This window comes from Haliotis asinina, chromosome 6 (genome assembly GCF_037392515.1).
Source record: "Haliotis asinina isolate JCU_RB_2024 chromosome 6, JCU_Hal_asi_v2, whole genome shotgun sequence".
Taxonomy (NCBI): Eukaryota; Metazoa; Mollusca; class Gastropoda; order Lepetellida; family Haliotidae; genus Haliotis; species Haliotis asinina.
Window position 1 is genome coordinate 22,281,583 of NC_090285.1, and position 12,550 is coordinate 22,294,132.

Here is a 12,550-nt window from a genome sequence, read left to right on the forward strand (position 1 = left end):
GAGTGTTGATAGCATGTGTAGTTGTCCGAAATATTTCAAGGATTTTGAAGTTGAACTGCCCTGGCAGGTGAATTGGGGAAAATGTATTGAGTTCAAAATTTGGTTCTTTATCAGTGAATGAAATATGCCCAAACCCCAGCCAGACAGCAGGGCTGGTATCATCAAAATGTTTCTAGACCCAAATGGATTTAACCAGACCTTACACCAAGAATTCATGAACATACAGATATATGGAACATCTAAAATTTGCGTCAGACCATCAGGATGGCTCGCTGTACATGTCTTTACATGACCTATCTTTATACATTAAATTCCTATCCATTTAGATTTGGAGGTAAATTTACCTTAATGTATTTGAGATTGCAGTCAATTATAATATCAGTATGTAAAGAAGCATTACAACCACTTCTATGTGTTTTGTCCTGTTGTCAGTTAAATACAGGTTATGTCAGGTATTGGCTTTTGTCATAAAATGGGAAACTTTCAATCCACTTTGGACATTTTCCGTCACAATTGCTGCTGATTTTTCTGTCACATTTGCTGCAGAATTTTCAGTCACATTGTTGCTGAATTTTCTGTTACATTTGCTGTTGAATTTTCTATCACATTTGCAGCAGAATTTTCTGTCACATTTGCAGCAGAATTTTCTATCACATTTGCTGCTGAATTTTCAGTCACATTTGCAGCAGAATTTTCTATCACATTTGCTGCTGAATTTTCAGTCACATTTGCTGCTGAATTTTCTGTCACATTTGCTGCAGAATTTTCTGTCACATTTGCTGCAGTTCCAGGTAGATCCTTGCAATGTAATTACATGTCAGGCTATGTCATGAGAGAACGATGTATGCAGCATTCCATCATAAATTTGATTAGGATTCCGACATATGTCTCTATTTAAGTGGGCTTTATCTAGTTATTCTGTCAAGTCTATTCCATGTCTCATTTAAGTGATTATACTGCAGTATTGCCAAATGGGAGTAGACATGAATACAATCATGCATTGTAATTGTAATATTATTCATTGTTGTGTCATGGTAACAACTGTAGAAAGATTGAAGTAATTATATTGACGAAATGGTGATGATCTCAGAAGTACTGTGAGTCTGGTGTGTCAAATTCTTGCATGCATATGAATATTGTTATCATTTTTAGGGAATGTCAAGTTGCATTGTTTATAAACAGTCAGAATACTGATCATATTGTGTCTATGAGTATGACACTCATGATTTATAGAAAATGAAGAGGTACCATGTCAATCAGTTGGTGAAACGGAAAGGAACCATGTTTGTCAATAGGTCAAATAGCCTGGTGTCATGTCTGGTTTTGTCTCTGTGTCTCAAATAGGTATGTACCATGTCTGCTTCAGTCCCCTCCTTCCTCCAAAGTATAAAATAATAGGTGTGTCTGTCATTGTGTCAGGTAGTGAAAGTTACACACTGACTTGTGTCCTGTGCAGTAATAATGTTCTCACTCTTTCATTTCAGAAATCTGGAATCTTTGATATAATCCCCGGTGCCAAGATTGATGACTTCCTGTTTGACCCATGTGGCTACTCAATGAATGGCCTGGTCAAAGGAGTGAGTACTACTGACTTGACCTAGACTTAGAAGACGCAGAGTGGAGGGGTAATCTAGTGGTTAAAGTGTCGGCTTGTCACGCTGAAGACTGGGGTTTGATTCCCCACATAGATACAATTTAGAAGCCCATTGCTGGTGTCTCCCACCATGAAATTTCTGGAATATTGCAATGAGTGCCATAAAACCACTCTCTCACTTAGAAGAGGCAGAATAGCACTAGCCTACAGATGGTTTTCAAGAGTGTGCCAGAAACCTATAAGCTCATGTTAGCACCATGCCTGTGCTGGAGGGTTTTACAGAAAATGTTAAATCTCTGACCATTTTTATGCCCCTGCCATCTATAGCAGCATGACGACTCTCCATACAAAAGAGGCAGTGTACTCTATCCACTTCTCCTAAAAAAATCGTTCTGTGGAATTCAATGAACTTTCTTAGGACTCTAATGGTGTGCATCTCATATTTTGTTTTTCGTACTTTATTTGGGTTTTTATGTAAGTTTAGAGACATATGAACAATGCATGTTGCTGAATTTCTCTATGATGATAGTGTAATAGGGGATGAAGTGTATCCTGCTCAACAGAATTGATTGAGCTTCTATGTGTGTTTCATTGTGTAATAGGGGATGAAGTCTATCCGCTTCTCCACAAAAGCTGCTCAACAGAATTGATTGAGCTTTTACATGTGTTTCATTGGGACTCTAAACACGGGCTTATCATATAATTTCTTAATTTTGTGACTTCTACAGATGTTTGAACTTAGTTGAATTTGGTCTTATTCATCCTGTTCATCCCAAACAACAGGGAGTGTACTTTGTTCACTTCTGAAAAACCACCACACAAAACTCAGTTAGCTTACATACGTCTTTTATAGAAACTCTAAAGGTGTGCATCTCATATGTTGTTTTTGTATTTTATAATGTTTTGTATGTTTAGAGACATTTGAACTTAAAGTCGTGGAATTTCTCTCTGATGATGGTGAAACCGGGGCATAAGTCGATCCACTTTTCCACAAAAACTGCTCAATAGAATTGATTATGCTCACACAAGTGTTTAATTGAGACTCAAAAGGTGTGCCTCTTATAGTTGCATAGATGTTTCTTGAAATTGTTTAGTAGAAATTAATCACCAGAGCACACTCAGCATAGGGAATGCTTGCTACAGCAGCAGGGGTATCCATGTCCCTGGACACAATTTTGTCTTGTTTAGGCAACAGCAAGTTCATATTCCTTTAGATCCGTGAAGGTACAGTGTAGAATAGGCCTTCAGCAACCCATGCTTGCTGTAAAAGGTGCCTATGCTTGTCATGAGAGGTGACCAACATGATTGTTTGCATAGGCTTGCTGACTTAGTTGACACATGTCATCGGTTGTCATTTGCGCAGATCGATGCTCATGTTGTTGATCACTGGATTGTCTGGTCCAGAGTCAATTATTTACTGACAGCCGCCATATAGCTAGAATATTGCTGATTGCGGCGTAAAACTCAACTCACTCACTTACTCATATTCTTGTATTTCTTAAGGTACTGACTGCAATTTACAATCGTATGTTAAAAAGTTTTCTCCATATTGTGAAATGTTTGACTTTGCTCCTGACAGGGTTATTACATCACCATTCACGTGACCCCGGAGCCTCACTGCAGCTACGTCAGCTTCGAGAGTAATGTGCCACAGGTAGGGCATACCTTTCATATATCCCAGGAATTACTAAGTGCAGTGCCCTTAGAAATATATACCATTAAAAAAGCGTATGGGATATTCCATTCTGTGAGCATACCACTACCCAATGCCAATGCTTATGAGAGAAAGTAATACATATCCATACAGACGAAACGTTTCCAAAGAAAGGGAATAAATTGTTATATTTTCCCATAATTTCTCTTCATCATCTGTTTCCTCCTTGGCTTCATTATTTGAATTTTATCAATGTTGTAAATCCAATATCCCCTACTTTATTTGAATGGCATATGTTTTCCACATCATGAAGTCACATCATATTTGTGAAGGTATATTAGCATAAATATCCAGGTAGCTTCAATACTTCCAAATCACCAAACTTATACTTATCTGTATCTGAAAATTTTCAAAATAGATTTTGGCCCATGAAAATAAATTGATTTTGTGTTATAATGGTTGAATAAAGAGGGTTTATGAGAACTGCATCATGGATGTGCGACTTCGCTTATCATCAGATCAATGCTGTGATGCTGTTGATCACAGGATTGTCTGGTCGATTGCCATACAGCTGGAATATTGCTTAATGCAGCGTAAAACTAAAGTCACTCACTCACTCACATCATGGATGTTCTTGCAGGAGACTTACCAAGACCTCATTGAGAAAGTTCTCAGTGTTTTCAACCCTGGCAAGTTTCTTATGACCATCTTTGCTAATAAGGTAAGTTACTGGACATGATCATCATAATCACCATCTCTTAATGGACATAAAAATATTATTATATTATATTAAATAATAATGTAGTTTTGTATAATTTGTTTGATTGACATTGTTAGATTTTAATGAGTAATACTCTTAGTTTTGTATAGTGCTAGATTTCATTACAAATCGTATGCTCAAAGCAAACATGACATAAACCAAAATATATACATTGTAATATAAGGCCAGATATTAGAGGTAAAAATGCAGTAGTAAGTCTGTGTACAGATTGGGATTTCAGTAGATAAAGTAGATAGTGAAATATCATCTATAATATTTATTGACTTGTTGAAGTCCTATTTCACAATTCATTGCCAACATTTTGTTTTTACAAAGTGGCAGGTATACCTCTGACTTCCTGATTATTCTCTCAATCTGACACTAATAGAAATTAAACCAATCCTCTAGATATCTCAAGGATATCAGACTTATGCCATGCTCCAGCTTTGTACTTGTAATTCAGGAACTTTTGCAATACAATATCCTTAGAAATTATTGATTGATTGACGGTTGACCAGTTATTCTTTCAATCGCTCCGACACTAAGGCTGTAAAAATAAAAATTCAGTGTTTCATGGGCACATTTTCTTCAAAAGCGCTGAGGGCTGTAGGACACCTTTTTTTTTTAATTTTTGATAGAAAAAAGTGATGAGGGAGGAACAAATTTGTCTTTTCTTCAGAAATACAACTTGGAAAGGTATAAGCACATGTTAATGAGTTGTAGACTCACACTCATTCTTACAGACACTCACTCTTACGGTGGACAGATAAAAGTCCCACAAGACAGAAGCCCCACAGACAAAAGCCCCAGCAGACAAAAGCCCCACGATATATATATACGAAAAAATTTAGATTCAACAAGATTTATTTACATCAGTAATCCACAGCACTACCTGATACCTGTCACATCATACAGCTGTAATTATTCTATTAATTATCCTAATCTAACAGCGTGTCCAACATCCTTAAGAAATTCTGGAACAATTTTTACATTGTTTTTTTAAGTCCACTCACAGGTTTTGGAGTCTCTTTGGCCCTTCTTTGTTCTTTGTATTAATATAATCCCGAGTTTAATGTCAACACATTGAGCAGATCCTGTTAACTCTAACTCCTTTAATTGATCCTTCCTCCTTAAGACCATCATTGAGAAAAAACAACAATACTTGACACTTGATAAGTGTCTTAATTAATCCCAAAGATCATAAGACCAAGCTCCTCCACCTTGAGAAAACATAGTGTGGGGCTTCTGTCTCATGTGTGTTTTTAGTTATGGGGATTATGTCTGCTGGGGCTTTTGTCTTGCAATCACTTTTACAGTGAACAAATGTATGATCGGGATGTGGCAAAGTAAAGATTATTTTTTGGAATAGCAATAAAAAATTGTAATGATCACAAATAAAAGTGATGCACCGATGCCCAAGAAACATTACATTTTTTTTATTTAGCCTAATAGAAATTTTAAGCCTAATAGAAATTTTTAAAAACTCTAGTATACCAGACTTATTTCATGCTCCAGTTTTTGTTCATGCCTGACATGACCCAAATCTGTTTGGTGCATTTTTTGGTAATTCATCAACTTTTACAATATGGTAACCTCACAGAATGATGCAATGTTGAGAGATAGCGTCAAGCTTGTGTTTTGTTCCAGGCCTCACTTGCCCGGGACTCCCACCGAGAACTGGAGAAGCAGGAACAGATGAAGGGCTATGTAGTCCAGGATCATCAGTACTGCCGCTTCAAGAACTACAACCTCACCTACTCCTTCTTCTCACGCCCTGTCATTTAGGAGAGAACGTGCAGGGGTCCCAACAGGCGGAGCGTCGTATCTGACGCTGTACCTGGAACCTTCGTTTGCGCCTGCAAACCCACGGGACCTGACTGCACACGTCGTAGTTTCCTTCCCTTTGTAGACTTTTGCCTCGCTATTGCTTTTTTACATGTTGTGTTTGTAGTGTGTGTGTTTGTGTGGAACTCTCGGAAGAACAGGAAGAAGCACAAGATTTTGTGTGGGTACATCACGCGAACACCTAGATAAAGTTTTCATGCAGATTCTGACTGAGATAATCCAGATCACCGTGTGATCATGCATGCATGCGCTTGTCATCCTATGGGAAGTTGCAAGGCAGTCACATGTCAGAAGTGTACGAACCAGCCTTTTAAACCGAAAACATGCACATAGAAACCCTCAGCACAAACTCAGGGGAACTGGTCTGAGGAACCATTTTGTTTATTGAAAGATTTAAAGAAATTATACTAATTCATCAAGGGACTAAATAGTTTTCTGTTTTGGTTACACAGCATGAGATTCAAATTACATCAAATTACAACAAAGTAAATAGATGTCCATGCATTGTTCTTCAAAACACTTATAACAATTTTTCAGTTTCTTATGGTTCTGAATTCTGATTATTTTGGTTAAATATTTAGTGAAGGAATGTTAAGAAAATTGGTTCCACATCTGTTGCATACAGAGGTTATCTTCATACGTGACTTAATTCCTCATGACTGCGTTTCCCAAGAGTGCAGACACTCTCTGTTCTTCCGACAGTGCTACCAGGCATCTGTCTGCTTGGTGTAGGGTTTTATTGGAAACTCGGAATGTTGCTTCTGACAAGGAATACAAGGAGAAAACCAAACCTTTTCTTCCACATTAGAATGAGCAGGACAAAATGTTGCTTTTTTGATTGACTCATCAATAATGAAGGCTTGCTTTTTGGGATGCTTGATTATGAAAGACTCGCCTTTCCCGCAGTATGGATCAAAGTAAAATATTGCTATTTTGATTCACTCATAAATAGTAAAAGCTTGCTTTTCGAAAGATATGCCTTTCCTGCTGTAAATGAGCAGGATGAAAGGTTGCTCTTTATTTGGCTCTTTAATGATGAGATCTGGGTCAAGAAGTTGATATCAGTGCATTCACTCAAGACAGATAAGTGGATCAGCTGGACACAACATGGCTGTCCCCATTTGCTGTGTGTGAAATACTTTACAAATTTTGCATGCCATTTGGGCTAGCTATGCCTGAAAGTTTCTCCACAGAATAATTCATCTAAAATCTGGATGTTGATAAGGGTTTCATGATTTAACTTCTAACATTTTTACGAGGCCATAATCTTGCATAATTTGAAAATGTATGATAACTTAACAAGCCAGAGAGAGTGATAATTTTGCAAAATCGGCCCATGAAAATTCACTGGCCAGTTGGGCTGGTGACGCTGACATTTACTGGCCCAACTTGATTTTTACTAGTCACAGGCTAACGAGCACTTGGCTGTGTCGCACACTGCCTGTTGACCTTTGTGTGTATATCTGTCATAGTTGAACGACCAGCTGCTCTTTTTTCTGGATGATGTACTTAAAAACCGGTGTGTCCGTCTTGACAGGATTTCACTATATAGATTTCCTTCAGTAAGAGTCTCAGTAAGGGAGACAACTGTTGTTCATCAGTTCCAGTCTGGACTGAAGTCAGTTCAAGACAATCATGTCAGTGCCAGAGAGCTTCAAGTTAATGTTCACATTTTGTTCATGTCATTAATGATAATGTTATTCATACAGAGGGTTTCTGTGTTGGTGTGACCAATGTTCTGTAGGACTATTATATTTTACATTACTGATGTTCTCATACAAAGTTTTTTTCCATCTGCCTCATTCTTAAAGTCATTATGTCACTTTTTTTAACAATATTGTGATCTATAATATATATATGGGCATTGCACTCACGATGGTAGTTTTACTTGGGGCTGATAGTATTAATAAGGAAATGCAATATTGATTTTCAGAGAAGTGTGCAGTGATAGTGTGCTTTTAAATGATTGACTTGATTACACCAAGTGCTGAAAATCTCAAAGCTGGTCTAATTATCAAACTGAACTGAAGTTGCGAAATCATGCTTGGGGGGGTTTAGTATAACTTGTCAACCAACAATACTGCATTGCAGCTTACCGATTTTGGTTTCCTCTATATTTAGCCTTAAAGGTCTGCTGTATGTGCTGATGGAAACACTGAAGGCTGAGCTGCAGCAGCAAATCAGTTAGACTTGGTCAGGATAGGAGCAAAGTCAATAGTCAGTGAATGGGTCTTCATTTCTTCAAAAGATGCCACTAAATGTTTGTTCAGGAGCATCTTTAATTGAGGAGGATTATTTTTGGCCTCAGCAAGTGTTGAATGGTATATCAGCCTTTTGCCATGCTCCTCTTTGGTAATATCTAGCATGCATTTTGTACGGATAATCCCAAATCTGGTTGGTATGTTTTTTATCATAATTCAGCAACCTTTGCAAGATGATAACCTGACGAAATGATGAAGAATTTATGATGTGATGTCATTAGATGATGGTTGGTGACAGGCAGAACACTGATGAAGAACTGCTGTAGGTAGTTGGTAAATGACAAAATGATGAAGAATTTATGATGTGATGTCATTAGATGATGGTTGGTGACAGGCAGAACACTGATGAAGAACTGCTGTAGGTAGTTGGTAAATGACAAAATGATGGAATGGGTGGAAGTGACAAATAGCTGGAATGAGGTAAAGTCATGTCTCCTCTGTGATTTTGATGCAATGAAACTGAATCTTAGTGTGTAGTAGATTCTTGTGACGTCAAGCTCAAAAGCTGTCACAAATCTTCTGTCACCAGAGATGGTGTTTTTCATACTCAACACAAGGGAGATTACTAGTTAAGCAAGAAATGCATGTAAAATTATAATGGACAACGAGCATTTCATCCTCGTGACATCTGTAGTTTTTGATGAAAGTTAAAAACTTACTGGCAAGTCTTGATGGGCTTTTGTTGGCTTGTGATGATACTCAGTTGAGATTTCTTTATATAACAATTCCAGTTGCTATTGAAAGGATAAAAAACAGGCTCCTGGTCAAATATTTCCAAACACTGGTTTCTTTTGACTGATCACAAATTGTTTGTAACATTACAACATGTCATAACTCTATTGTTCGTCATAGACTTATGAAAATTGCATAGAACTATGAACGCTCTGTTGATCGGGACCCTGATACGCCAAAACCTATTTAATATCAGACATCAAACAATAAAGGTGCCATGAAATGTGATGATTTTGGAAATGTGATGAACATCTGTACAGTTGGAAGTTTGGAAGGGAAACTGTTTTAGCTATAGCTGATATTCAGCTGATGCATCCTATGTTGTTGGAACATTGTTGTTTAGTTTCAATATTTCTGTGGGGGCGGAGGGGTAGCCTAGTGGTTAAGGCATTTGACCATCATGCCAAAGACCAAGGTTTGATTCCTTACTTGGGCACAATGTTTGAAGTCCATTTCTGGTGTCCTCATGGCGTGATATTGCTGGAATATTGCAAAAAGGAGCATAAAACTCACTCAGTTTATGGCAAAATGATAACTGTTTTGCAAATAATATTAGCTTTTGTGCTGATGTATGTTTACACATATATGTGATTAATAGGTAACAAAGTATTTGTGTGAGCAGTTCAGTTTTAAGAGTCAACTTCAAATGTTGGATTCATGATTGCAGTAACTGGAAGCCAAACATTCATGTTATTAAGTCATATTTGGTGAGCTACTATGCAGTATCGAATATTTTGTAAGGACTGTTCTTGAACATGCTAGACTTTGTCGCCTTAGTTACCTACATGTATTTACATTTGTAAGTAATCTGTCTTGAAAAGAAATGACCAAGAAAAGTTATGGCAGAATTGACACCTGCATATGTACAAGATCTATCAGTCAGTGCCATTTCATACAGTGGTTATGGCGCTTCCACTGTCACATGTCTATATTAAGTATAGGAGTTATGGTCACCTTAGTGCTATGATCACTTTGTGAAATGGGCCCTGGAACCCAATCCACAAAGTGTTCATAGCATTACATCATTCGTAAGTAGTAGAGACTTTCGATGGGTCGCAGTGTTATAAATGCTTTGTGGATCTTGACCCAGAATTGTATCAACAGGTGTTATACAAGGCCACAAGTAAGTGATTGCCTTTAATTACAAGTTGTCGCCATGGAACTAACATAACTGGTCAGGAGAATGGACATGTGATTTTCATATTTCCATGACAACTTATACCTCTGTCAATTACTTTGTCGCCCTCTATTTCTTGCAATAACATGTAAGCACTGTTTTGTCTCTTTTTTTAGGCAGTAGCCCATAAATGTCTTGGTTACAGTTCTCTGTTTAGTTTAATACTTATTAAGAATAACTCATGATTACACATGTGATTTTCATATTTCCATGACAACTTATACCTATGTCAATTACTTTGTCACCTTCTATTTCTTGCAAGAACATGTAAGCACTGTTTTGACTCTCTTTTTTAGGCAATAGCCCATAAATGTCTTGGTTACAGTTCTCTGTTTACTTTAATACTTATTAAGAATAACTGATGATTATTTCAAACAACAATAGTAAGTCTGTTTTCAAGAAAAGGACACAGGAAAATATGGCACTCTACCTAGACCAAATACTGTTTCCCCCAAATTGTTTATTTTTCAATAAGGTGCACATTTTTAGTCCCCCCAAACTGATCAGGGTGTATTTTCAGCAGTTATTATGTTACACTGCACATTTTGTGGGATATCATTAGTCAAAACAAGGAAAGCAAAAAACCTTTTGATTGTTTTCGGTTCCAAGAAATATATTCTTTGTTCTTATGCTGTCCAAAGTGACAAGTTTAGTATTCCTCATGAAGCAAGGCATGAACTTTTTTCAAGTTAATGCAATAGAAAGCATTTAATTATAACATATTTTACCATTGTGTAAAGATTAGGAAGTATAAGTAAAATTGTTTAAAGGTTTCAAGTCATATTTACGTCCTAAACTTGCTGACAGGCGTCTTGCTAACCTGTAAGATGGTCCTGACATGGACGACCTGAAAAATACTTTCATGAAGTTGTGTCTTATAGATAAGCCAACCCCCTTTTACAAACTGATCTTTTTGGTCCTCAAAATTCGTCCTATACGCGGTAATATACAGTAAGCATTTCAGAATCAGGAAAATATCTCCCAATTTATACTGTTGTATTTGGGGCCTCCTTTATGACATTTTGGGTCAGTGGTCCTGTAGACCCAGTGGAAGTCTGTGTCTGATGAGATTGTTACATAGTTGAGCTTTATGTGTAGATATCTTATTGCATCTATGGTCCTGAGTATTTCTAATACTTTAAGTGGATTTAGAAACATTAGCTGTAACCAGCTCATTTTGAAACATATCCCATCTCACACTTTGCACATGTGTTTAGTGATGAAAATATGTTATCAATTGTCAACCCAAAATGTGTCCAGGGAGTGAGACGTAATAAAAGCCAGGGTGTAGGGTCCCCCGTGAATTCCTGATTTTTATGGTGGGGAGACTAGTCCAAAACCCAAAAATGTTTTTGTGATATTTTTGGAAGCTTCAGCTGGCATGTGTATACATATTACTCGTTACTATTGTAGTATTTAGATTGGGGTTTGGGGATTAGAAAGACAGCCTGTTTCAGAGAAGTCACATGATCAGCTGAAGTCAAAGTGAGAGTAACTGCTTGGTGTGTTTGAGTGAGGTGTTCAGAAACTGGAACACTATGAACATTTTCCCTAAGGATCCATAGAGAATGGACAGATGCAAATTGTGAGATAGGATATATGCTCATACAATTTATTATTAATACACTGTTATTCTACCAGATACAAGGATACAGATCTAACAGACAGAATGTTATCTGATGTGTTTTTAATCCTTACCCCTTGCTGATCCTTTAATTTTAGTATGTCGCAACTTTATGAGATTTAAAAAAAATAGAGATAAAGAATAATACATTAACTCAAGAATTTGGTATATTTGTTGTGAAGTGACTTAACTGTGAGATTGTATACTTGTGTATGAGACAAGTTTCTCTTCATAATGTGCGTGGCCTTCAATACATTCTTGCCATGCTGAAGAGCTGTTAGGACCCCGTGAGAAAAGTATTTTGTTTTCTTTTTTGACATTGTGTCTCATCTTTTAACATTGTTATCCTCAAACCATGGCATGGTATTGTTAACACTTGAAGTATTTCTGTAATTTAAATAACTTACAAGAAACATGGAAATGTTACCATGGCTGCCATCTCGTTTTCAAGGAGATAGGCACAGTTCTATGATGATTTACATCTTGTTACCTTTATCCAGGTTTGTTAGAGTAGAAGTCTTCCAAATGAATATGACTCATTATTAATGTTAGTTGATATTCAAATCATCGATAAGGCAGTTTACTCAAGATTTTATGTGTTTCCCTGTTAAATGAAATTATTTGATATTCAATAAAGATACTCCTGATCTTCAGAGACTGTTTTAGTGTTTTTCCTGTAAGTGAATGTTGTATGGTACATCAGTATACCTGTAAAATCTTGTCCAGGTTATCAAGTTGTTGAAGGTGCATGCACATCCACTTTGTGTCAGTGTCATGGTCACAAAGTCACATATTGTGGGGTTCAGTGTCACACAGCAAGGTCACATATTGCGATCCCCAAATCAAAGAAGGAAAACTGCACACAATTATATGTTTATTGTTTAATATACCATGTGGACAAAC

General features: G+C 37.0%; 1 protein-coding gene across 1 annotated transcript in view; it reads left to right on the forward strand.

Moving 5' to 3' along the window:
• LOC137287224 (S-adenosylmethionine decarboxylase proenzyme-like) overlaps positions 1-12,300 on the forward strand; it is a 39,963-nt gene extending 27,663 nt beyond the window's left edge. Inside the window, exons 9-13 of the mRNA XM_067819412.1 lie at positions 1,485-1,577; positions 3,174-3,248; positions 3,889-3,969; positions 5,656-8,380; positions 8,477-12,300. Coding sequence (XP_067675513.1) covers positions 1,485-1,577; positions 3,174-3,248; positions 3,889-3,969; positions 5,656-5,793 — 387 coding nt within the window. The 3' untranslated portion in view covers positions 5,794-8,380; positions 8,477-12,300. The remainder of the gene's footprint in view (positions 1-1,484; positions 1,578-3,173; positions 3,249-3,888; positions 3,970-5,655; positions 8,381-8,476) is intronic.
• The last annotated feature ends 250 nt before the right edge of the window (positions 12,301-12,550 follow it).